The sequence below is a fragment of the Dryobates pubescens genome, chromosome Z (assembly GCF_014839835.1).
Source record: "Dryobates pubescens isolate bDryPub1 chromosome Z, bDryPub1.pri, whole genome shotgun sequence".
In the NCBI taxonomy this organism is placed as follows: Eukaryota; Metazoa; Chordata; class Aves; order Piciformes; family Picidae; genus Dryobates; species Dryobates pubescens.
This window is the reverse complement of record NC_071657.1, coordinates 40,867,414-40,893,353: the sequence shown is the minus strand read 5'-3', so window position 1 is coordinate 40,893,353 and position 25,940 is coordinate 40,867,414. Positions and strand designations below refer to the sequence as shown.

General features: G+C 42.0%; 1 protein-coding gene across 3 annotated transcripts in view; it reads right to left on the bottom strand.

Moving 5' to 3' along the window:
- The window catches only part of GNE (glucosamine (UDP-N-acetyl)-2-epimerase/N-acetylmannosamine kinase), a 31,291-nt gene extending 6,839 nt beyond the window's left edge, over positions 1-24,452 (bottom strand). Inside the window, exons 1-7 of one of the 3 annotated variants that reach the window (XM_054177995.1) lie at positions 24,236-24,452; positions 8,738-8,946; positions 5,784-6,235; positions 4,533-4,685; positions 3,841-4,053; positions 3,069-3,156; positions 1,770-1,980 (exon numbers count right to left, since the gene is read on the bottom strand). In XM_054177995.1, the coding sequence (XP_054033970.1) occupies positions 1,770-1,980; positions 3,069-3,156; positions 3,841-4,053; positions 4,533-4,685; positions 5,784-6,235; positions 8,738-8,946; positions 24,236-24,286 (1,377 nt within the window). In that variant the 5' untranslated portion in view covers positions 24,287-24,452. Of the gene's footprint in view, positions 1-1,769; positions 1,981-3,068; positions 3,157-3,840; positions 4,054-4,532; positions 4,686-5,783; positions 6,236-8,737; positions 8,947-16,071; positions 16,169-21,406; positions 21,484-24,235 lie in introns of those variants that run through there. The other 2 variants (XM_054177997.1, XM_054177996.1) reach the window with 2 other exon arrangements.
- Between the last annotated feature and the right edge of the window lie 1,488 nt (positions 24,453-25,940).

Sequence of the window (25,940 nt, the reverse complement as noted above, 5' to 3'; positions counted from 1 at the left end):
TAAGAGAGTAATGATTGCTACACAATGTGGAAACCCCATAGTGCCTTAAGAATAAAATGCTTCCAATTTGAATGCATTGAAGGTTTGCATGGTGTCACAGACATGCCTATTTTACCAGCTGGAGAAGAGTCAGATATGCTAGAAATGTCAGTGTAAAATTTACTGTCCTTTCATAAGTAATTACACTTCTGACACACTGGAAGAATTTCTGGAGTACCATCTACTGCAATATATGTTGTTCAGGGGAGGGAGAGTCCTAGAGGAGGAGATTTATTTTCAACTCTAAGGGTCACGCAATGGTAATTAAAGCATTTGTTATACACACCTGAATCTGTGGGTACTAAGGAGGTAATCTAAATGTAACATTAATATTGCAGGATTAGGCCAGAAAACTGCAAAAGATATGCTGATTAACAATGTTACTGGCACTATATCCTCTGTACTCTGCATCTAAGGGAACAGCATTGTACTAATACAGTTAAGAAAAAAGCAGTCATCAAGACAGTGTACAAGGCTGTAACTTCAGGCATATTTCAAATGGGTTACTTTCATAGGAAGAGAGGCACTTCAAAGTCAAAATTCACTCAGCCTGTGAATGTATGGAATTCTGCTTATTCTGATGATGGCATTAAACCATCAAGCACCTCTTTTTGTACACCAAAGGATGCAGTCAACAGTACTCAAAAAAATCCAAAACAACAAACCAGAAGCTCCAATGGCAATTTTAAATCATCAAGCAACTCAAATCCACCATTGTTTTCTAATGCAAGATTAACAAACTATAAATTCAACTGGTTTTAAGAGACCTTTTAAACCCAATTCCTACTCTTTTGGCAATGAAGAAGCCATACCCTTCCAGACTATCTATAGCAGCCTTCTCTTGCATTGACAGTTAAGCTAGATAGCAAGAAAAACTTCAAAATATTTCTTGCTTCTACTGTTTAAATATTTTACTGCAATTGAATCTGATTTTTCTCTTCATGGAAGAGGTTTCTACACATTTGAAGACTCTCCCCAGTCAGTTTCCTTTTCTATAGACTGAAGAAGTCTAGTTTCTTCAACATTTCTCTATTTTCCATGCCTGTAATAATTACCATTATTTTTTTCCCCAAGGTTCTGTCTCCAGTTGGTCTACATCTCGGTGGTCTGACCCATTAGAGTAAACACTGTTCCAGCTAAGGATTAGCACTGTGTTACTGATTATATGCTTTTGTGCAGGAAGGTAATATTCAATAACTGGCTGTTCTTCTCTTGGTAGAAGAGAAGCAAAATTCTGACCCCACTCACCACTACCACACTCCCTCAGTAACACACTTGCTGGATACTGGTTGTTGCTCAAAGTGTTTCTGTGTGCCCATTGCATGGCTGTGTTTGGTAGCAGGGAAGCAAGATGGCTGTTCTTGGAGTCTTTCTCCTTTTTGCTTGACATAAGAAAGTTACAGTGATCTGAGTCAACTTTTTACAGGGAACCAGCACACCTGAAAATTGTTCTGTTACTTGAGGACTTCCCACAGAGAGGGAGCAGCTAGGCCTGTACACCAGCAAATGGGCTTTGCTAGTTTAAAAGCAGTCTTAAAAGAACAAACCAGTAGGCAAATTGTATTGAGATAGTATGAGAGACGCAACTTTACCATTCAACAGCAAAAGCTAATAGGATTGCTTTGTTTTGGAGCTGTTTTGTATCATAAGCCTATATCCCCAGTGTAGGAACAGAAACACAAAGCCCAGTGGAGTTTGCAGAATATCTAAAAGCACAACAGAGTATTTACCTTCATACTGACAATTGCTACTCGGAGATTTGTTCCACCTAGGTCCACAGCCAGAGCACTTTGTGTCTCTAGAATATGGTCAATATCTTGAGAAATGTTATCTTTTACAGGAGGAAAGCAGAATTTCTTTTGCAATGGCTCTTTGAGGTCAATAGACTTAAGGAACTTCAAAATCCTTGGAACAGCATTGCCATCACCATATATTTTTGAGCTATATGAAAAAAAAAGTCCATTTAATTGGAAATAACATTGCAAGCTATAAAATTATTTATATGGCAGAAGGCTGTAACACTGTGTCATTACAAAATTATGCCTACTATAATATTACTGCAGCTCACACTACTATTGTCATAGCAGACAATGCCAGTGGTTTGAAGATCACAGAACAAATTGTGCAAGTTTGATGTTAGCTCAGTTTTGGAATACGAAACACAAAATGTAGAAAACTGGAAAGCTAATGATGAAAAAAAAAATGAAGAGCTTAGTTAAAGGACCCATATAACAAAGCTCTAAAACTATGAAAATACTATGTATGTGCTGCAAGTCCAGAGAAGATGTACTTATCCCACAGATGACAGCTACATAATAATAAACTGTACATTAGTGTCAGTTTTCAGCACATAAATCTGTTTTAAAAATACCATCGTACATGGTGTCAGACATTTGGTCTTACAGGATTCAGTTTTATTACTCTTTTGAGGCTTTTAAGAAACATACTTCTAATTCATGTCCTTAATGACACAAATACGGCATCTTGAAGTTTGTAAGAACTTGTATGTTAAAGTACTGAGAATCAGTACTGCATGGCTGAAGAATACTGAAGAGAATTTTGCTATAATCCTGCAGCTTCCCTGCAAGCTTCCACTTGTATCATGCCTGTGGTCATGCCTGTGTGTATCATGCCTGAGGTCAATCCAGCTGAGTGTGGCTTGAGCTGGTGAATCCTTCAGGCTCAAGTCAGAGATAGGCAGATAGGATCTTCTCCCCCACACTGTTCCTATAAAACAAGTTCTCATAATCATGCTAAACTAAAAGAACATATAATTTTTATCCTTCTGGCTTTTTCTTGGATGTTAAATTACTAGTGATATCAAAACCTTTTGTTTTACAAATACTAATCTGCATATTGGACATTGCCCTATGATTCTGAATGAGGTATGTGAAATGAAAAATAATTTGTAATCTTAGGTTTGTGCATTAAAAGCACTCAAATAAAACATGATGAACCACCTCAGTACTAAAAGTCTTTTACTCTACTGCTTTAACATGCCCCCAGTGAAGCAAGATGAATGTACTTACCATGGGTATTGTTTACCAAACTGCAGCTGTAGAGCATGCAGAATCTTATCCTGTGTGTCAGCATCACGAACATGAAGAACATTTTCACCTAGACAACAAAGTTTAGCATAATAGGACAGGTCAGCTTCTAAAATTATATTAGAGGATAAAAACTGCTTAAGAAAATAAGAAATAACCATTGTTGTTTGCTCTGAGCAGGAAAGACTCCAGCCAGATTGACATCACTCTTCAATTATGTTCCTCCCCTTCCTTCCAGCAAAGCAATGGTGACTCCAATGAGATGCTGTCATGCATTACAAAACATTAGAGTCGAATATTAGCCTTCAACAGAATGCTGTTACCAAATTAGAAATGCACAAATGAAAACAGGAGGTAAATGGCTATTTGTGTAATAACTGCGTGTCTGTGAGATATCACAGCAGTAACTTCCTGAAGTGGAGAAGGGTTAATTTTTAAAAGTGAAATTTAAATACATGTCAAATGTCAAACTAGCTATAAAGCAATACAGTTGCCTACTCTGCTACATGGAATCCACTGAAAATGGATATATATTTTAACTTGCCCATAGATAAAAGCCTTGTACCTTAGCTGTAACAGCAAGCTACACTAACATGTCACTGGAGTAGCCAGTGAAGCTTTAAAATGAGTCCAAAATTACATTGCTCTGATACAGCAAGATAGCCTCTATCAGGCATTCATTTGACTTTATCCTGTGGAAGAAAAAAACACCTCAGAACCGTGAGAAAATTGAGGTTGTTATGCAAACATGTACCTGTTTCTCTTCCTGTCTGACGTGTCCCTAAATTGATTACAGGTGTACCAAATGCTCCCACCTCTCGGACACCACAACTGCTGTTACCAATCATACAACCAGCATGAGCGACTAGTTGAATGAACTGGTCAAAAGGGACGTGTTTTACTGCCCGGAAATTGGGATGGTGTTCAATGCCCTTCTTCCTCATCACTCGAACCATCTCCTTGCTTCCTGCAGAAAAGCAAGAAGCAGAATAATTGATTCAAGTTCTACTGTTAAACTGAAGGTATCAGCATCATGCAAAGTATGCATGCAAACATGCAAAGGAGCCCATAGCTATTTATTGAGTCTGATTTGGTTTTGTTCTCTTTTTATCCTCACAGTGCAAGTTACATAGCAGGGCATGTGAGCCAAAGTTTGATCCCAAAACCCCTTGCAAAAATCTTGTAGTTTTTAGTTAATTTAAGAGGAACTAATGTTGCTTCTGCAGATTACATGGTTCACCTTCATCTTCCTCCTCACACTGAAAAGCTGAATGTCCCCCAGCAATGCAAGCATGTAACTGCAGTGGATGCACATGTGATGACTCTGAGACCATCCAGCTGGAGGTTGGCTGGAGGTTCTGGGATAACAGCACTCAGTAAGAACTGATGTATGCTTTACTGAAATCTGTTATGTGTCCCTTTATGTTATGTGTGTATTTTACTCACCTGCATCCACATTAGGGAATAGAACAAGTGTTCTCTTGTTGAAGGAGATGAGTGCATCTAGTGTCAGCTCAAACATCTTTATGGAATGTTTAATGTCTGTGGTTACAGGATGTTGCAGAGCAACTATATAATCTCTTGTTTTGACATCTTCACCTGTGCCAGTGGAGCCGAAAACAAGATTATTTTCTTATTGGCATATAACAGTAAAAAGAAGTGAGGGTATACTTTTGAAACTACTGATGTGAAAGACTGAACAGTCAGGGAATGGGACATCTAACACAAATTTCAGTGCTAACAGGAATATCTAGATTGTTATTCACCCCTCTTAGTAAGTCTCACAACTATAGGATAGGATAGGATAGGATAGGATAGGATAGGATAGGATAGGATAGGATAGGATAGGTTGGAAGAGACCTTCAAGATCATCATGTCCAACCCATCAACCAATCCAACACCACCTAAACAACTAAACCATGGCACCAAGCACCCTATCAAGTCTCCTCCTGAACACCTCCAATGATGGTGACTCCACCACCTCCCCAGGCAGCCCATTCCAATGGGCAATCACTCCCTCTGTATAGAACTTCCTTCTAACATCCAGCCTAAACCTCCCCTGGCGCAGCCTGAGACCGAGTCCTCTTTAGATAGCACTACCTAAACCCCATTAAAATATTAGCTTGCAGGCCTACTTCTAGAGCTTTTCAAGACTGTACCAGAGCCAAGTGCCTGTTCTCAAACCAGTGTAAACCTGGAACGTGAAACCCTTGAAGCTGCTTGGGTTTTCTGTCAGTTGTCCATCCTCTTGCAAAGACTTAATTCCTACTGCTTTAAAATAGTCAGCCCTACTTGCTTTATATACATTTGGTAACAGTATTTACCTGGAAGAGTACTTCAGCTTTCAACTACTCAAGTGCATGTGCCACATTGCTTTGTTAAAGACAAGAATCAAGCACAAACCCCGATTGTTTACAAGAACTGTATCTAAGTCAGTGAATATGAAATACCAAAAGCCTTTGGTGCGTGTTGCTCCACTGCAACATGCTGCAGTTTGTTCTTCAAAAGAATGTCCATATAGTGTCAGTTTCCTTTGATTTCTTAAGATTAGCCCTGGACAGCTTAAACTTACTGGCAAGAAGTCTCTTTACTATTCTCAGAGCCACTGGTCAACAAATCCCATAGACTAGTAACATAGCTACTGAGCTTGTCTAATATTGAAAATCATGTAGAAAACATCAAAAGTGGACTGCTCACCTAACCACATGTGTATAATACTCATGTAGTCCTTATTTTTGGCAGAGAGAAGCTTGTCATATGAAGGACAGCCTGCTAAAAGGATGCGGTCATGATCTTCACACATGGCTATCAAATGTTGCTCTGCACTCCTTGTGCAGCACACATGGTAATGGGCCAGTTTGGTTATAGCATGTCTGATGGAATCATCAATGGTCCCACTGACTTCCCCGCCTTCAATGTGAAGAATGCGAATATTCATCAGTGCTGCAGATGTTGCCAGGGCCAAAGCATCAAATCTGTCTCCATGAACGATCATTATGTCAGGTTTCAGGCGGTTCAGGACATCTGGCAACTTGACTAATGCAAGGCCTACTGATTCTACCATAGCTGCCTCATCCTCCCCTCTCACAATGGTGTGCAATCTTGTATGAATATCGAAGTCATCTTGTTCAATCATACGATAGGTATTGCTGTAGACAAGAGGAAAAGGGTAAATACAACTTGGTTTTACAGCAACACAGCTTGACAAAATAACTGTTTATCAGGATAGTTAACTTGGTTTTAACAGAGGCCTGCTTATCACATCTCCTTCATTGAGTGATGTAGTTTTTTACACATGTTCTCACCCATCTGAAGATGATCCTGCTCTGGCATGGGGGTGTGGACTAGATGATCTTTCAAGGTCCCCTCCCACCCCTAACATACTGTGATTCCTCATATTCCAAACATCAAGACACCTATAATGAGGAACTTAGTTGAACACATTCTGGAAAGCCTCAAAAATCAACCTCTTTGTTCAAGTATTTGCAGAGCCTTTCAGAGAGTAGGTATGTCATGGTTTCCTTTCAGGAAAGTTACGTTAACTCCTCTAGTTGACTGCACAAATGAATAAACACAAATGTATAAATATGCATAAATAAAATGCAAATTCGCTGTTGTATTCAAAGGATTACACTTTTAAACTGATTTAAATCAGATTTGATTTTCATTAAATCCACTGTTACTCACATTCTGCAAACACAACTCTCATGATCTGCAAGCAGAGTAAAGATAGCAATGTGGTTTGGCTCAAGCAAAGAAGCAATCTCCATTCTGCTTAACTGAAGAAAATCCCATCTATCCATTCAATTCTGCGCACTGCTGTAACACACAGGATACATTCCCATAGGCCAGGCAAATCCTGTTTATGTGACTGAAGTGGCTCAGATTTTTCTCAGGTTTCCAGCTCCATTTACAATTATCCTTCACAGATCTATAGACCTATCTTTACTACATGCATTAATCTAAAAATCAATCAATGAATCTTTTCTTCTATATTTTGACCCTTCAGAAGGGAAAGAATCTAGGAACAAGACTGCATTTTTGGTACTTTGTTTCTTTTACTGTTCTCCAAATGTTTCAGTAATAAACATTTCACAGGATCACTATTATTTGATTCTCCTACTGTTGACTACCCTACTCAGATCACTGGAATACAAATGTTTTGAGGATCCACTAATTCTGTAGGGTCTCTCACATTAAAAAGTGCAGCATTAGGTCATGAAAATCCTCCAGCAGTAGCAAGGTTTAAAAATACTTGTCACAAGGCAACTAACAGCAATGGTATTTGTCAGATCAAAATCTTTTTGTGCATTACAAATCATTTACATCAGAGAGATGGATCTGGAAAAGCAGTGTTTCATAATACTTTGCACAAGTCTCAGAGGCAGCAAAGAATTCAGGACTACAGAAAAATCAGAGTCATGTTTCTCCTCTCCAGCAAGCAAAATTAGATTACCTTGTTTCTCCAATCAGACAGGATGTAATCCAAAATGTTAGCCTGGTACAAAGTTTGATTGTGTTTCTGTTTTGTTTGTCTGGGTTATTTTGTTGTGGTTATTTAAAAAAAGAAAGAAAGAAAGAAAGAAACCAGGCTAGTTTTGTGGTGCTGAATTCATATTGACACTTTATTAGGTGGCAACAACATCCGGTACAAAGCAAGAAACAAGATGACTACACTGAGAATAGGCAGCAGTGGAACTTCCTGTCTTAGTAGTTTGAGATAATGTAACATCCTCATATCCGTAAAAAAGTGACAAAATTTGTTGTTGGAAGTCCAAAAAGTGCCTTTACTTGAATATACGTATAACATTTCTAAAAGTTCAATAATGCTGATATGCTGTAAGCCTTATGCTACAGTCTGATTTTGACTTGTGAAATAAACAATTTCCTGTTCTTTTCTCCTGCTGGGCCCAGTCTGGTAAATGCAGCCCAAGCTAAAACAACCAAACAACAGCCACAATCCCAGCAAGAAAATGCACACTGTTCCTTCTGCCTCTTCCCCAGTAAACTGGAGAATATACACCTGGGAAGTGAGAAGTCCTTCCAAAGGAAGGGATCTAGTCCAAGACATTCTATCCAGATGATGTGACTGCTTTCTTACAGACAGGTCTCTGATCTCCCCTACCACACATAATACATCTTTCAGTTATTCTTTTTGTCAGGAAGAGACTACCACTCTTTCCTTACTCCACAATCTTGGAAGTAAGAACTAACAGTATTCTCCTGGGTTATGGAATACAGAAGTACTTGCAAAGTACTATGCAAAGTGGCAGCTGCAACTTAATATGACTGAAGATTATCTTTTATCCATAAGAATTAAAAACTGTGGCATATTTTCATTCAGTTATCACCAGATTCTTAGGGAAATCCAAATTAATTGAGTTTTTCACTTCATGTAGTCTATGAACTTGCTGAAGTTCAATTAACAGTACTTAGACATTTATTTATTTTTTAAATTCCAAGATTTGTTTGGAAAAACGGTAATCAGAAATGCACAATCTCAGCAGTGAAAAATGAAATAAAATCTGAAAAAAAGACATTTAAAATTCTGGTGTACATTTATGAAAACAAGAATTTTGTTATCTAAAGTTCATGATGTTATTTGTAACACCTTAGAAACAAATTGGCACAGATACAAAAAATCACCTTACCCATAATCATCAATGAGGTGGGAACCAAGCACTACAACATCAAGCTCAAAGAACTGTGGTTCTGCCTTAATACCAAACATAATGGGAGCCAATTTTGAATAATCAGCACGGTTGCAAGTAGCAACACAAACACGAAGTTTGTGGTTGTTTCCATTCTTCTCCATTACTTCCTTTTGTTTCTGTTTTGAAAGATTCTTGAAATATACTTCCTGAAATAATAAGGAGGAAAAGCATCATTAATAGTAAAGTTTATAGCAAGTAAATGGCACAGTTCATGAACTGCATACATAAGCGGACACATACTGAGTCATTCATCAACAACAGACAACTGATACAGTAGGCATCATTCGAAGACTGTAGAAAAGATTTTTTCTTTTTTTTAGTTAAATCCCACCTAATTTTAATATCTCTGCTTCTGTAAATAACATATAAAACTTCTGTGTAAACAATATATAAGTATTATTAATTTCAACTGCAATAAAAGAGGAATAGGATTTTTTACTGTTCAGATGGAAACATACCTGCATTAACTGGAAAAATTACCAATGCATTAGTAAATGATTAAAAAACCCAAACAACTCTCATATCCCAAAACCACAGAGTGGAACTAACTTACAAGAAACATCCACTGACATGCTGCAAAGAAAAGGAGAAAGGTTTTACCTAAGACAGCATGATAAAACACATTTCAGTGAGATGAGTTAAACATTGTCATCCACTGACACACTCTGCAAACAAAAAGAGAAAGTTTTGGCCTAAGACAATGTCATAAAACATATTTGAGTGAGGCGAGTTAAACATTGATATCCACTGACACACTCTGCAAACAAAAAGAGAAAGTTTTAGCCTAAGACTATCATAAAACATGCTTCAGTGAGAGGAGTTAAACATGACATCCACTGACACACTGAGTTTGTTGCATAGGCTTTTTGCATTTAGCAGCTGGAAAAACATTTTTGGGAGAAAGAAAAGCCTGTTGAAAAAAGAATACAGCAACAACTCCCTCCAAATAATCCAAATTTCTTCTCCCTCCAAACAAAAACCACAAAGTTGAAAGCAGAGGGTATCAGACTGGCTATGTTGGGGTGATTTTTTGTTTTGTTTTGTTTATTCTCAGGGTTTTTGACATTTGTTTGGTTTTTGACATTTGTGTTGATTGTGGGTTTTTTTGTTCTTCTCCTTACAAAAATAACTATTTAAGTATGAAATCTAACATCATGTCTGATTTCTACTCCAGTTTAACAGCAAGCAAGGTTTTTCCAGATTAATGCACTAGGATTGCTCATCTCTGACTCAAATCACAGTATCACAGTAACTAAGGTTGGAAGAGACCCCAAGGATCATCAAGTCCAACCTGTTCCAACAGACCTCACAACTAGACCAAGGCACCAAGTGCCACGTCCAATCTCCCCTTGAACACCTCCAGGGACGGCGACTCCACCACCTCCCTGGGCAGCCCATTCCAATGACGAACGACTCGCTCAGTGAAGAACTTTTTCCTCACCTCGAGTCTAAACCTCCCCTGGCACAGCTTGAGACTGTGTCCCCTTGTTCTGGTGCTGGTTGCCTGGGAGAAGAGACCAACCCCCTCCTGTCTACAACCACCTTTCAGGTAGTTGTAGAGGGCAATGAAGTCACCCCTGAGCCTCCTCTTCTCTGGGCTAAACAATCCCAGCTCCCTCAGCCTCTCCTCATAGGGCTTGTGCTCAAGGCCTCTCCCCAGCCTTGTAGCCCTTCTCTGGACACGTTCAAGTGTCTCGATGTCCTTCTTAAACTGAGGGGCCCAGAACTGGACACAGTACGCACGGTGTGGCCTAACCAATGCTGAGTACAGGGGCAGAATGACCTCCCTGCTCCTGCTGGCCACACTAGTCCTAATGCAGGCCAGGATGCCATTGGCCCTCTTGGCCACCTGGGCACACTGCTGGCTCATGTTTAGGCGGGTGTCAATCAGCACCCCCTGGTCCCTCTCTGTTTGGCAGCTCTTCAGCCACTCTGACCCCAGCCTGTAGCTCTGCATGGGGTTGCCGTGGCCAAAGTGCAGCACCTGGCACTTGGACTTATTAAATGCCATCCCATTGGACTCTGCCCATCTGTCCAGTCGGTCAAGGTCCCTCTGCAGAGCCTTTCTACCCTCTAACTGACTAACATCTGCTCCTAACTTGGTGTCATCTGCAAACTTGCTGATGACTGATGGAACAGTATCAATCTCTACTGGTTTTTAAACAGCTAGAAAAGCTCTTTCTGGGAAGCTACTGCAAGCATGACAATATTGACATTCAATGTCATGCTCCTTTTACTTTTTTTTTTTTTTTAATTGAAGGTTATTGTGACATCCCCCTCTTACAAAACTTACAAAATTCAGCAACACTTCCAAGATCTCCCTGGTTTTAACAGAGATTAGTTTAGATTTTATCACAAATACTGAAACAATATTTTGGTAACATTAGGATGACCAGGAACCTATTCCAAGTTGCAAAGGTAAGAGACATTTCTAGTCTCCACTGGCAGTGCATTATGGCTCTGCAAAACTAGAATAGAATACATAGAATAAACCAGGTTGGAAGAGACCTTCAAGATCATTGCATCCAACCCATCAACCAATCCAACACCACCTAAACAACTAACCCATGGCACCAAGCACCCCATCAAGTCTTCTCCTGAAAACCCCCAATGATGGCGACTCCACCACCTCCCCAGGCAGCCCATTCCAATGGGCAATCACTCTCTCTGTATAGAACTTCTTCCTAACATCCAACCTGAACCTCCCCTGGTGCAGCCTGAGACTGTGTCCCCTTGTTCTGGTACTGGCTGCCTGGGAGAAGAGACCAACATCCATCTGTCTACAACCTCCCTTCAGGTAGTTGTAGAGAGTAATAAGGTCACCCCTGAGTCTCCTCTTCTCCAGGCTAAGCAACCCCAGCTCCCTCAGCCTCTCCTCGTAGGGCTTGTGTTCCAAACCCCTCATCAACTTTGTTGCTCTTCTCTGGACACATTTCAGCAAGTCAACATCCTTCCTAAACTGAGGGGCCCAGAACTGGACACAGTACTCGAGGTGTGGCCTAACCAGTGCAGTGTACAGGGGCACAATGACCTCCCTGCTCCTGCTGGCCACACTGTTCCTGATGCAGGCCAGGATGCCATTGGCCCTCCTGGCTGCCTGGGCACACTGCAGGCTCATGTTCAGTCTACCATCGACCAGCACCCCCAGGTCCCTCTCTGCCTGGCCGCTCTCCAGCCACTCTGACCCCAGCCTGTAGCTCTGCATGGGGTTGTTGTGGCCAATGTGCAGAACCCGGCACTTGGATGTGTTAAATCTCATGCCGTTGGACTCTGCCCATCTGCCCAGCCTGTCGAGGTCCCTCTGCAGAGCCTCTCTACCCTCCAGCAGATCGACTCCTGCCCCCAGCTTGGTGTCGTCAGCAAATTTACTGATGATGGACTCGATGCCCTCATCCAGATCATCAATAAAGATGTTAAAGAGCATGGGGCCCAGCACTGATCCCTGGGGCACACCACTGGTGACTGGCTGCCAGCTGGATGTGGCACCATTCACCACCACTCTCTGGGCTCGGCCCTCCAGCCAGTTCCTAACCCAATGCAGTGTGCTCCCATCCAAGCCATGGGCTGATAGCTTGGCCAGGAGTTTGCTATGGGGAATAGTGTCAAAGGCCTTGCTGAGGTCCAGGTAGACTACATCCACAGGCCTCCCAACATCCACCAGGCGGGTCACCTGATCATAGAAGGAGATCAGGTTAGTCAGGCAGGACCTGCCCTTCCTAAACCCATGCTGGCTGGGTCTGATCCCTTGGCCATCTAAGTGCTGTGTGATTGCACTCAGGATGACCTGTTCCATAATCTTGCCTGGGACTGGCAGTGGTGTTTTTTAACTCCAACTATTATTCCTGAGAGAGCTGTTACATTACATGTCAGAATAAAACTGAAAGAAACTTGCCATGACCAATACGCTCAGAAGAAATGGCAGTTCTCATTTATACAAGCAAAGCAGCTATGGCTGTGCCAACCAACTTCACCAGAACAGGTACTGCCTGGAGTTTCAGCATTTGATTACTCTAAATACAAATTAAATCTGAACTCTATGGATTCAGACATAAAGTAACAGATACTTTTTGGTTTACATTGAGCCCCTTCATTTGAACCTACATTTGAACCTTACTTCAACAGTAGTATGCTAGTTAATTACAGTGTTACACTTTCCAAGGGTCAGATGATAATTCTTCCAGGCATATGAATTATTTCCTTATGCTGGAAATATCTGCAGATAAGCATGTATATGGTGGCTGCTTTAATTTAATCTTGTCTTTCCAACAAGCTTGAAACATTATAAATGTATGCAAGAAATTCAGTACCTCATGTTGAAAACATAAATAGGGTACTTTGCAAGATTTTAAGATGCCATATAAAGGCCAGCTCAGAGAGCATGTTATCCCTGCATTACCGAGTGAAATTTGAAGCCACATTAGCTATATCCAAATCTAACAGCACCACTGCTTTTTCATTTCTAAACCATCTTTTTGAAGATGATTCTGAAGAGGACATCCTGCCACTGCATACATAAAAAAATCAGAAACTAATGCAGATGTAATTGTGTTCAAGACTTGAAGGCCGCTTCTGACATTCCTATAAGCTTGTCTTTGACACTGAATGAATAATGTTAGTATAATTAGAAGCAAACATCTCAGAGACAGACAGCCATTGCTGCATACATATTCTGTACTATGTAAACCAAAGTAAAAGGGCATAGAATAAGGAAGTGTCAAAGTAAGCTTACCCAAAATGTGCTTACTTTGTTACCCAACTAAGCTAGAACCATCAATTTCACCTCTGACAGAAGTTACTTTTCATCTGTGCAAAGAAGGCTTTAAGAAAGACAGCAATTTTCTGTCCTTCTTAATCTTCAAGCAGTATCTAAAATTTTAGAACCCTTCAATCCAAATCCAGAAAATACTACTTCCTAAAACTGTAAATTGTAAAAACAAAACAAAATCAACAAACAAACATGAAATCTACCTGAACTGGAGGGCATCTGTCTGGTCACACAGAGGACATTTACTTATAGTTGCTATCGGCCACAATAATGGTCTCTTAAAAAAATTTTAGACATAAATGTAGAGAATTTTCAAAGGCCTGAACTGACCAGAATAAAAAGCAGTTCATGCTATTTGTGCATTCTAACTTCTGTTAACATTAGATTTCAGTAAGCCTCAAAGCAGAATTATTTTTAGTATTGCCTTACACCTCTGCACACAGTTGATTCAAATACATTTCAATTGTTTCAAGTAAGGCACACAAAGACCTTGGTGCCCACACAGGTTTTCAAGTGCTGTCACTTTTAACATGCATTTTTCTGAAGGACCAAAATGTTTACCACAGAAAAAGGACCGATAACAATCCAATAACAGTGTAAATTACATTTAATTACTACCACTAACTAAACCAATTTATTGTTTTACAGATTAAATTAGATCATGATTTCTAAAGGAATGTGATGCATTGCTACATCATGATTAAAAAAGAGAATTCTATCTTGACTCTGACCTATTCTGAGCCTGTAAATGCAAAAATAATTCTGTATTTTTGGATAGCATTCACTCCCAACATGTAATGATAAAGTGCCTTCAATCATTAACATCATTAATCCCTTCAAGCAGAGCTGTAATGTTCCAGCTACATAATTTTGTTACCACTATGATTTTAGAATTCAGCAGATTTTTCAGCCTAGTCTTTTCAGAGCTGTTCACTGAAATTCCTTTAAATAATTAATCACTAACAGTTGCTTAACAGTTTCTTAGGTGTTCACTGATATATTGTTTGATCTATAAAGCCGCCTTTAGTCCAGGATCTTCCTGTTTCAAGGTCTACCTCTTCCACCATGCTCAGACTAGTAATCTTCAGTAGCAAGGAGAAATGAAACACTGTTCTATTAATGAAATACTTGAAATAAGTAATCTCTACTTGTTTTGTCTATTGGTCTTCCATATGCCATCTTACAGCACTTAGACTATTCAAGGACTTTTTAAGGACTGGAGAATTCTGGGTCAGATTTTTACAGCAGTGTAGTAGTAATTATTTCTGCTAGCAGTCTCAAGTGTATGTGGCTCTTTTACCAGTATTTCACAACAAATGATTCCACCTGTAAACACAGACTTTGACATTTCTAAAGAGACTACTTTCAATATCAAAGAGCCTGGAATACTTGTCTTTATAATGTCTGCACTGCATATGGCTGTGTGCCTGCAGAGTCAATCTTCCCACTTGCTATTCTGTCCAAAACTCTTCCCACACCATGCTTGTGTATTCATGCCATCCTTCCTTATGCATGAAACCATTGCTTCTCCATCACTCAGGCCCTGTTTCTGTAGTCCTATATATAGGCAACCAGATGCAAAATCGAGTCTGTCAACAAACCCCTTGAACATGTTTGTTTGAGAGGAAAAAGCATTCCATCATCTTGTATATTTATTTCTCATCCCCCTATACATGTCTGTGCTGAGGAAAGCAAGCTTTCCTACCATTTCCTCCCATGAATAAGCTCAACACCTTCACGCGCCCCTTCACTGTATGTGGGATCAGCCCCTCTAAACCTCTCCAGCACATGGAGACAGTTATTACGCAAGTGCAAGGTCTGCCTTCCAGTACTGCCTTTCTTCCACACCTGCAAAATACCATTCCTGAGTAGAAAATCCCTCTGCCACGCAACACATATATACACGTGTGTTTACATCTCTAGGCCTGTTAAACCTATGCGTGCAAGTCAGTCCTTCAACACACCCCCAATACACAAAAGCTCACACGTGTTTGCTTCAGAGGCCAGCCCTTCCATTCTCCCCGATCTGCGTACGTACCCCCCGCTACAGCCATTCCCCATTATTCTGGAAGTGAATGATACATGACTTTCCATTTGCAGGACTAGAGAACCTGCACCCACCCAAGACGCCTGTCAAGGCCTTTCCTTCTCCACAACAGGCCGGGGCGCCCGCTACCGGAGCGAGCCCACCCGCTTCCTCTCCCGCCCATGTGCGCACGCCGCCTTTATCACCCACCCCCCCGATCACCAGCCATCCCCACAGCGGCGCTCCGCACGCATGCGCGCCCAGCCGCACTCCTGCGCCAGCCGCTGCGCGCGGCCGCTCCCACGCGCAGCTTGCGCAGCTCTTCCCACCCAATGACGCGCCGGTACCACCGCAGCGCTCCCGCCAGCGCCCCTCTCCCCCGGCCGGTAGCCGCTGCAGCACGCCTCGCCCGGCACCTCTGGGCGCCCAGACACCCCAAGTAGGCTGTGATGGGTCGGCGCGACCCCGTATCGCGCTCACCTCGCTCTGCGGTAACCTCTTCCCCCTACCCAGGCCGCTACAGCTGCGCTGCAGCGGACGGCATCAAAGGCCGAGCTAGTGCGAAAGCCACGCCCACAGGGCCGGGCCGGTTCCGTCCCGCCCTCCTCCGCGGAGGGCTGGCGCGGGGGCGGATGGCGCGCGCTGAGAAGCCGGTTTTGCTTGGCCTGCGAGGCGCTGCGCCTTGCCACTGGGGCCCCGCTCTGCTGGTCTGGCTCCTGCCGCGGTGCCTACAGAATGACGGGGCAGGAGCGTGACTCGCGTCCAGCTGGAGATACGCCGGAGGAAGGCCTGAACATAGGGCTGTGCGTGGTGGTGGTTGTGGCATCGTATGCTGGTTTGACTTTTGTAACGCAGAACAGTATTTTTGTCTCACGACAGCCTCTTTTTCGATCTATATATGGAATAATCTGATGCAGTAGGCATCACAGCAATCCAGTGAAAAACTGCTGATTCAGTGGGGATTACCGTCACGTCAAGAGCTTTTAAAATGACAGCTACCTGGAAACTATGAGCTGTGAGGTCAAGTGCAGGAGATGCAAACCGAGAACAGACACAGCCCACACCAATGCATGAAATAATAAAGAGGTTGCCAGATCTCACAGGCTGTGAGGAGCTACAGCCCTCTATGGTTAGCACACCCAGTCATAGCTCCTGACAAGTTCTGTGTGTGCTGCGTGATTCATCAACTTCGATGTTAATTCTGTCAAGATTGCCTGGGGAGGTGGTGGAGTCACCATCATTGGAGGTGTTCAGGAGGAGACTTGATGGGGTGCTTGGTGCCATGGGTTAGTTGTTTAGGTGGGTTGGATTGGTTGATGGGTTGGACGTGATGATCTTGGAAGGTCTCTTCCAACCTGGTTTATTCTATATTCTATTCTATATTCTTAAATTCACTTAAGTTCATTTCATTGGCACATGACACAAACTGAGAAAGCTGTTAAACCAGCATCACATACTGATCATCATCTGTGTGTTTCAGATGATTGTAAAGGAGATGTGTCTTGTTTTCTCACACTGGACATGTTCTGGTGTTCACATGGTCTCATTAGTGAGATTACTTTGACCTGGATTCTAGTTTAATATCCTAGACACCATGTGTAACAACAGCAACCCACACCCACTGCATTTTTACTGTGCAAGCACCTAAAGAAAACATTTTGGTAGCTCATGTCACACGATCCTAGTAAAATGAGAATTCCTCACTCATTTTTCTCCCTCTGGTAGATCTCATATGTGTGTGGCTGAAACCTGACTGTTATGTGGTAGGGCCATCCATGTGATAAAGCCTGTGCCACGTTCTGCTCTTTGGTACCTGCACTCTGACATAGCTTTTGAGTTAAAATTTTATCTTTCTTCATCCATGTAATATCTGAGGTGTCTCAAATTCTGCTTCTCAGAAAATTTAGCCTTAATAATTGCTTCTGTGTCTGACATAGCTAAAACCCCAAATAGATGCAACAAATGGGGATGGTTGCATTCCTGTCCTTTATTAAGGTGAGAAATTTGACTTTTCTAGCAGTTACAAGTATTGATTTAGAAAGGCTTTCATGAATAAATACTTTAAGTCTTGAACAAAGAAACAAAACCAAACCCAAAATCTTAAATAGGAATTCTAGCAAATGTAGTTCAAAAAGCAGAATGAATAAAAGAGAGATAGGGCGCTTTAGGCTCAGTTCGTGTCCTACCTGTTTTCATTTTCTTTGCATCACCAAGTTTTCTTAATGCTTTTAGGCTATGATAAGCTCACCAGTATATCTGCTTTCACTGAAACATGCTGCATAAGAGCCCAAAACATATATGGGCATGACTGTAGGAAAGTGTGTATAAATTTACAAATTCTTAATTACACTAGTATTATGCAGTTAGAGGCAACTGCACTGAGAATTAATTTTTGTTACAACAGCATCCATGTGTCTGCATGTGATGAGTTTTTTTCCCCAGAAACATTCTAATGGTGTTTTAGCATTTTGCAGCAGAAGCTGCAGAAGAAGGGGGAAAGTTAATGCTCCTTTAGGTTGTAAATACTATGTATTTTGTACATACTCACTGCATTCCATTGTAGATTGAAGTTTTGCCTGTAAATACAGCTTTCATTTACTTCCACCTGAGCTGGTCTGGCAAAGTTAATATTGGGGGGGGGTGGAAATTTCAACACACCACATTCCAGTAACTAGCTAAAGTTGCAGGATGTGATAAAGATGCAGAAGAAAAGCAGCCTCCACTCTAGGGGATTCCTTGGTCAAGGGTTGAGAGGTGAGATAGTATCCATCTGAAACCTGTGCAAAGCACTGGAAAGAGTGCTGGCAATGTCAGTAACTGTATGAGGTGAAAGAACATACAGAACTCCTCTTTCCCACACTTGCTCTGTAAGATTAAAATAGTGGAAGTGACTCATATTTGCTGTTACCATGTGATTCATTCTACTTGTGTGTTCTGTTCAATCATACAAAATTATCTGTTTCCTTTACTTGGATTTAAAGTTCTTAAGTTCTTATGGGTTGTGTGTTTCTTAAGCTCCACTCCTGTTTAGTCCTGCTGGAATAAATATGATTGCTGTTGCTGATCCCTGACACATCAAACAGCCACAGGAAAATAGGAACAGTTCAACCCAAACCAGCTTTAAACCTTGAACAATGATGGTATCCTAGACTGGGATGATTCTGGTACTGGAATTCTTCTTGTTAGTGTGCTGATGTCTGTGCTGTTCATCTAAACCACTCGATCAGTAGGCAGCATGCTTTTCATAAACTGAACTTGGACAGGAATGAATAGAGCTGCTGTACAGATCCAGAGTGTTTGGACAAAAGCCAGTGAGGAATCAACGTGATTGGAAGCTGTCATCACTAGGTAAGAACAGTTGGGTAAGTTTGTCCTGGAACCATAGAACTGTTTTGGTTGCAAAAGATCTCTTAAGATCATCGAGTCCAGCTACTGACGCAATACCACCATGGCCACTAAACCATGTCCTGAGTGCCATGTCCACATGTTTCTTAAATCCTCCAGGGACAGTGACTCCACTGCCTCCCTGGGTAACCTATTTCAATGCCTGACCACTCTTTCAGTAAATATATTTTTCCTAGTAGTCAATCTAAATCTTCCCTGGCACAGTTTCAGGCCATTTCCTCTTGTCCTATCACCTGATACTAGAGAGAAGAGATTGACCAACCAGTTCACTGCAACCTCCTTTCAGAAGGATTCAGTCCAGGGTTTTGGCACTGTTTCTGCTCACTGCTTCTGGTGTCTGGTTTTGGGGTGTTGTTTTTTTAACACTGGGCTGGCTGTGGACTTGGGGAAGTTGTTTCGTCTCTGGCTTCTGCTGCTGTTTCTGCTTCTTCCGTGCTTTTCTGTGAAACAGGCTAAAGTAATTGTCTTAATCTCAACCCAGGGTATTTTTGTGTGTGTGTGTTACTTTCTCTCCAATCTCTGTGTGTGGAGGCCTTGGTTGTGAAAGCAGGCTGTCTTAAACCAGGTTGTCTTGGGTGAATGCCATCCAGCCCCATAGGCTTCTGTGTGTGTATGCAGTTCAGGAGGTCACCATCTCCTCTTGGACTGTTGGGACTTCATGTTGCTTTCCATCCCATCTTCCATCTCAGAGGGCCGGGTATCCAGCAAACAACAAAAAAGGTATTAAGTACCTCAGCCATTTCCTCATCCTTGAGCACTGTGTTCCTCCCTGAATCCAACAAAGGTCAGAGATTGTCCTTAATCCTCTTTTTTGTTGCTAGTATAGTAGAAGGATCTCCTGTTCTCTTCAATGCCTGAAGCCAAATTATTCACCAGTTGAGGTTTGGTCCTTCAAATATTTTCCCTGCATAGTCTTGTGACAATCTTATAGTCCTCCCAAATGGCCTGCCCCTTCTTCCAACAACCACAGACTCTCGTTCTTAAATATCATAGGACCATAGAACTGTTTTGGTTGAAAAAGACCTCTAAGTTCATTGAGTCCCACCATCAACCTGACACCACAATGGTCATTAAACCACAACCTGAAGTATCGTGTTCATACCTTTCTTGAGCATCTTCAGGGACAGAGACTCTGTCACCTCCCTGGGTAACCCAGATCCCAGTTTCCACCTCAGCTGACATGATGAACTCCGCAGCCCTCTACCCTCACTTCAATCTTTCTTTGACTGGTTGCAGAGACTAAGGGTAGATTGTGCTGTCTGTCCAGAAAGGAGAAGTTGTGCACATAGTGGAGACTTGTGAGACAAAGGTGCAAGAGCTGTGGTGTTTTGAAGAAGCAAGTGTAAGAGGCCACAAGCTGGGAGAAAAACAGGGGAACAGCCAGAAATGGTTGTCTAGTTATAAGGCAGCTTAATTTTTCCATGTAAGATTTTTTCCTACAGTGCTGAAAATAAAGTTAGTAAGGAACAATACTGTGTCACACAAAACTGTGTCCTCTTGTCACCATTAATAAATATCTCCTGTGCTGCAAACAGGTTTAGATATTCCTATTCACACTTCTTGTGCAACTAGTATTTCTTTTTTACATCTTTCTTATCCCTTCTGAAGCCCTATGGCATACTACTGGCATGCAGCTGTGTTTTCAATATGACTGTCATCTGGCAAATACTTGAAAAATTCTCTCGTGGTTGTTAATTTCTAAGTTTAGGGGGTACTAATGCTATTACATAATGACAAATGTCTGTTAAGCAGAGGTCTAATGTCAAGACTAAAGAATAACACTGAGCATGTATTTCCATCTTTTTTTCCCATCTTAAAATAATTTTTGTGTTGTTTGTGTACTTTGGCTATTTAGTGCACTAAGGAAAAAATGTGATGAAAGAAGAAAATATGATTGTAGAGATGATTATAGTACAAAGCATATAGTCAGTTTACAGTTTCAAAGAAAGATTAGAAAAGTTTTAGAGACAGAGAATAAAAAATGGGCAAACTAGGTATCTTTAGCTGAGTTATTCAAATGCTGTCCTTAATTGTGTAATTTCTAAAGCAAGCTTAAATCCTAAACTATTGTATTACTATTACGACTTCCTGATACAATTTTAGACTTTACATTTGAAGATGCTGCAAAGATGTAATGGAAGGCTCAAATGCCAGTCAAAAGCACAGCGTTTTCTGTATTAGGCATTATATTGAAGTATATCTTAGTATTTAATTCTGAGTCAAGAATAAAATGTCCTAAATTTTTTGTTCAGAGTATTTATAGCCCTTATTTTCATTACCAGCAGCCTCCAGAAACAGTCTTGGTTTTTTTCCAAACAAAAAAACAGAAGTCAAGGAAAACTGAAAACAAGCACACATTAAAAGAGGCATTATCTCTAAAGAGTGCATAGAAAGCCTTCAAGCAGCAAACCTTCTGTAAATGTGCTTTACTTGGACAGGAAGCCAGGATCTTGTAAATGAAGGAGAACAAATCTCTGGAGTTCAGGATGACATTTAGGAAAGAGAAAAACAAAATACCCACATGTTAAATAGCCATTTACTTCTTTCATTTCTTCTTTTTGATATTTATCAGGGAAAAAAAAATCATGTGAAGAGCATCTGAGTCAGCCATTAGTCTGACTTAACTTTCAGGATAGTCTAATTTTCTCAGCTGGATTCACTATTCAAGTTCTTTTATTAAAGCTTTGATTTAGTACTGGATATTTTAATGGAAGGTGGTCCAGAATTACAAAGGAATAAGAGCAGCTGATAAACTTTTCCTGCAAGAAGTGCAGCTCTCTCAACAGATACTCTTAACTTCAACACCTATGTTGATAGACTATGCCAAGTCCCTCTGGGAAAGACAATACACCATTGAGAGACTAACAATCTATTTTTCCAAGGCTGTCTATGTGCCAGGGTATAGGCAGTTACTCAAAATCACCTGGTTATAGATCACTTTCTAACTAGGCTGGTTAGTTAGCCAGTATTTATCAGAAACTCAGCCTGAATGTCCCTGACATTTGGTTACTGATACTCTGTGTTGTGAGAGGCCCTCTTTCTTACTTTCCCTGTACTTTCTGAAATCTGAAAAGTAGTTATGAAATACTGACATTGTGTAGCATATTACCATTGTCTGCATTTTCTCAAACAATGTTCTAAGATCCATCTCAATCTTTTACAAGAAACTGCATACAAAAAACAATCCAATTTGAACAGGATTTTCAAAAGGACATTTTGTATTTTCAGAGCTAAGTACGTAGTGGGAAAATCACTATGATTATTTCTACCACATGAAGTCATGCTGGTTATGGAAAAGATTACACGGATCCTTGAGACTGCCCTAGTCTCAATTTTACATATCCCATAGCAACCCTCTTTCCCTGAGCAGCACAGTGTTGATTAGAATCTCCTTCCTTAATTATTTCCACTAGTGTGAGCTACCAAACTTCTCACTAGCTAAAGCTCTTCAGATTCTAGGTAGACTTGTTAAGTATAAAGGAGCAATTCAGCAGAGGTGAGAAATCTGACAGAAGAGTGCTCCCAGGTCAAAAAGTCCACTTAGTTTTGGTGTACTAACATTGTAATTTAAAGCCTTGGGGGACATGCAGATGTTCTACAGTTTCCATCAATGCCCTTGATTAGGGGGCTTTGTTAATTTTCATATCTGTGCCTAAGTTGATTTACTCTTTAGCATCTGACATGTGTCACATCTGGACTTAAGAGTACCCTAGAGAAATACTGCTACAGAGGGAAACAAAAGTCAATTAATTTCTTACTTAAAAACAAGGACAATGGACTGATTTTCACTGCTTGTTGGAAATCCATTTCTTTAAAGCCTGTGTCCTAGGTGGCTGGCTAAATTGGAGAAATCTAAGGTGATGGTATTTCTCAGCAACTCCAGATCACAGGGAGACCTGGAGTCAAACCTGAATTTAAAGCTGGCTGCAAGGCAAGAGAAAAGGGAGGATATGTAAAGAAAGAGTCATTTCCAGCTGACACAGAAACGGAACATGCCCTTTTTGCATAATAGGCACACACTTTTTTTTTTTTTTCATTTGGGCAGAACATCTCTGATGCCTTCCTCATCACCCATCCTGCACACAGAGCCATATTCCCTGGAAGCTTAAAACAACTGATAGCCAGAAAATAACAGCTATAGGTGTCAAAGTGAACAGTGTGGAGCAACAGCATCACAGAACTTCGTGCAGTAGGAATGCTGGCCAAGGAGCAAGGTAACAGGATGAACCCTGGGGGTGCCTGGGAGGCTCACTTGGCCTTCGGTCCAATGCCATCTTCCCAACCTTTTTGGATTTGCTGTCCTTCCTGTTGTATGCCTCTCCTCTGCTTTTCCTTCAATGTGTTCATGTTATCTGAATGCCTTCTGAGAAATTCTACATAAAAAATTACCCTGCAGAGCTTAAGACCTCATTACCCTGCCTGCATTCATGTCTCTTCTCACAGTTCTTTTCCGTATCTTGCATGGATGTGAACCCTTTGAGACTCCATGCCTTCCTTCCCACTGTGTCTGCATAGCATCTGGCATGGTGAAGCCATTCCTCACTGCCATTTGTACATCAGCAAGACAACCATTATTAATAACTCTAAAGCCATACTGAGATCACCCTTCAGGTAGTACTCTAACACGAGTGAGCCTGAACCTAGTATCTCATCTCTTGAATAATACGTGAGGAACTAACAGTGACAAGGATCAGAGTGCTAGCTTTGGAAAGGTCACCAGGTTCCCATTGGTTGCTACGGAATCCAGAGAGAATGGGTACTAAGTGGGCAAACATTTCAGCACAGTTCTCTGGAGAACTTCTAAGTACCCTGCGTATTACCCGACACGGCCAAAAACCCTATACGCCAGACAGAGAAACGGAGATAGACAGGTCCCGCTTCGGCCCTGGAAACGGCACCAGCGGTGATATCCTTGCGAAGCGGGCAGGGTGAGCTCCCTCCCAGAGTTCACCACATGCCGGGTGCCCCATGCTCGCCCTCCCCCGCAGCGCTACCCTGGCCCAGGCCACCAGAAGGCACGGGTGAGACAGAATGATGCCTCCCCCGGGGAGAGCGCGGTCTGGGTGCCCACTCGCTCGCTGCCCCGGCCAGCTCGCCCGCCTGGGGGACAGCCACTGACAAAGCGCGGCTCTCGCAGCCTCCGCACGGCGGGCACGCCCGCAGGCGGTCCTTCGCCTGCGCTGCCCGGCCACCCCCCGCTCGGGATCCCAGCCGGCGGAGAGACAAACCGCTGACTTACATGGGGGCCGCGGGCGAGCGGCTCCCGGCGAGCCGGCGCGTTGGTACCCATGGCGGCTGACAGGTCCCCAGCACAGAGCCGCTTCCTGGGAAGCTCTGCGACCCTGAAGCCGAGACCGCCAGGCTGCCGCGGGAGCGGTAGCGGGGGCGGGAACACGCCACGACCGCCCTGCGCTGCAAGCACCGCCTTCGCCCACCGCCGGAAGGGGGCTGCGCTCGGCCATGGGCGACGCCGAAGACGTGGGGGATGCTGTGGGTTTGGCCGCGGTATACTGGCTGTTCCGGCTTGAGGTGGCGCCGAGCCGTGCCCGAGGGCCATCAGGCGTGCTGGGGGCCAAGGTTTTAACGCTAATTTTACAAAGGTCAGGTCACTATCCCTGCAGGGCAACGTGGCAAACGAGCGTGCTCCCATGTCACCGGCACCACCTAGGCACGCACTGCAGTTAGGAGACGTAGGCAGATGCTAACCCTGTCTGATGCTGATGTTTTTAATGCTGCCCAGACTACCCAGATCCCTTCAGAACAACAGCCATCAAGGTTTTCCGGAGAGGCTGGGGAATCTCTTCTGGAGACTTTCAAAACCCACCAAGAAGTGTTCCCTTGCAACCTAACCTAGGTGTGCCTGTGTTAGCAGCGGGGATGGACTAGGTGATCTTCAGGGGTCACTTCCAACACTTGCCAATCTATTGTATGATTTCCCATATGTGAGCCTTCGTTCTTGTAGATAGATGACTTGTCTCCAGCCATTCTGTCCTTTCTTGCTTGTTTTCCCTGAAACACACACACATTCAGTCCAATGCATAGATTTATAGTAGAAGCACTCCAGTAAGCAGGTCAGTGTACAGCATCTGTAAGTTTTTCTTATTGGCTCTTCCTGTGTGACAGATATATGCCTGTACAAAAGCAGTTTAACAGTAGTAGCCATGACTATTGCTGAAAGGATTTTTTAAACTTACAATCAATGTACTATGCTAATACCCGTGTTAATTAAGCCCTTTATAGCCATAGAAGTTTGTAATTTTTGCACTGTTAGTGCAGTGTCTTTCTAAATGGTCATTTTACCCTGTTATACATCTACGAGGCAAGATGCTAGATAAAGAACTGGAAGAAATGGAATAACAATAAAGCAGCAACAGAAAACTTCAGAAGAATGGGCACTTGTAGAATCAGAGAACAAAGATGTACACAATTAGTTTGCTGTGAACCATATGTTGCAATTTCTGCCCCCTCCCCCCCTCCCCCCCCCCGATATTTGTGATTCTTCTTTCACAATGTATTTTAACTGTGAGTTCTTTTGGTGTAAAGTTCTTTGCTTTCTTTGTCTTAAAAAATAACCATATTTTTTCTGGCTAAAATCTAATCTGAAACCCACCAGTTACCCACCAGTAACCAGTGTTACACTCTGTTCTATTGAAATGTTGTTCTTCCACAGACATTTGCAACTCTTACTGCTTCTCAGTATTGAAATAGTCACTTAACAGTTTTGACTCTTCCAGGGCTGCATTATGGATGTGTACATGTGTATACATACACATACATATATATGCAGGTGTGTGTTTTTAACCATATTTGTCAGTTGTGAGAGATTTCAGAAAACATGTGATTTCTTTCTGAATTTTTCTGTGTCTGAATTTTTTCATTGTTGACCAAAAAAGGATGTTAGAGTTGGAGCTTCAGCCTCTGTTTCTTCCCTGGGACAACTCTAT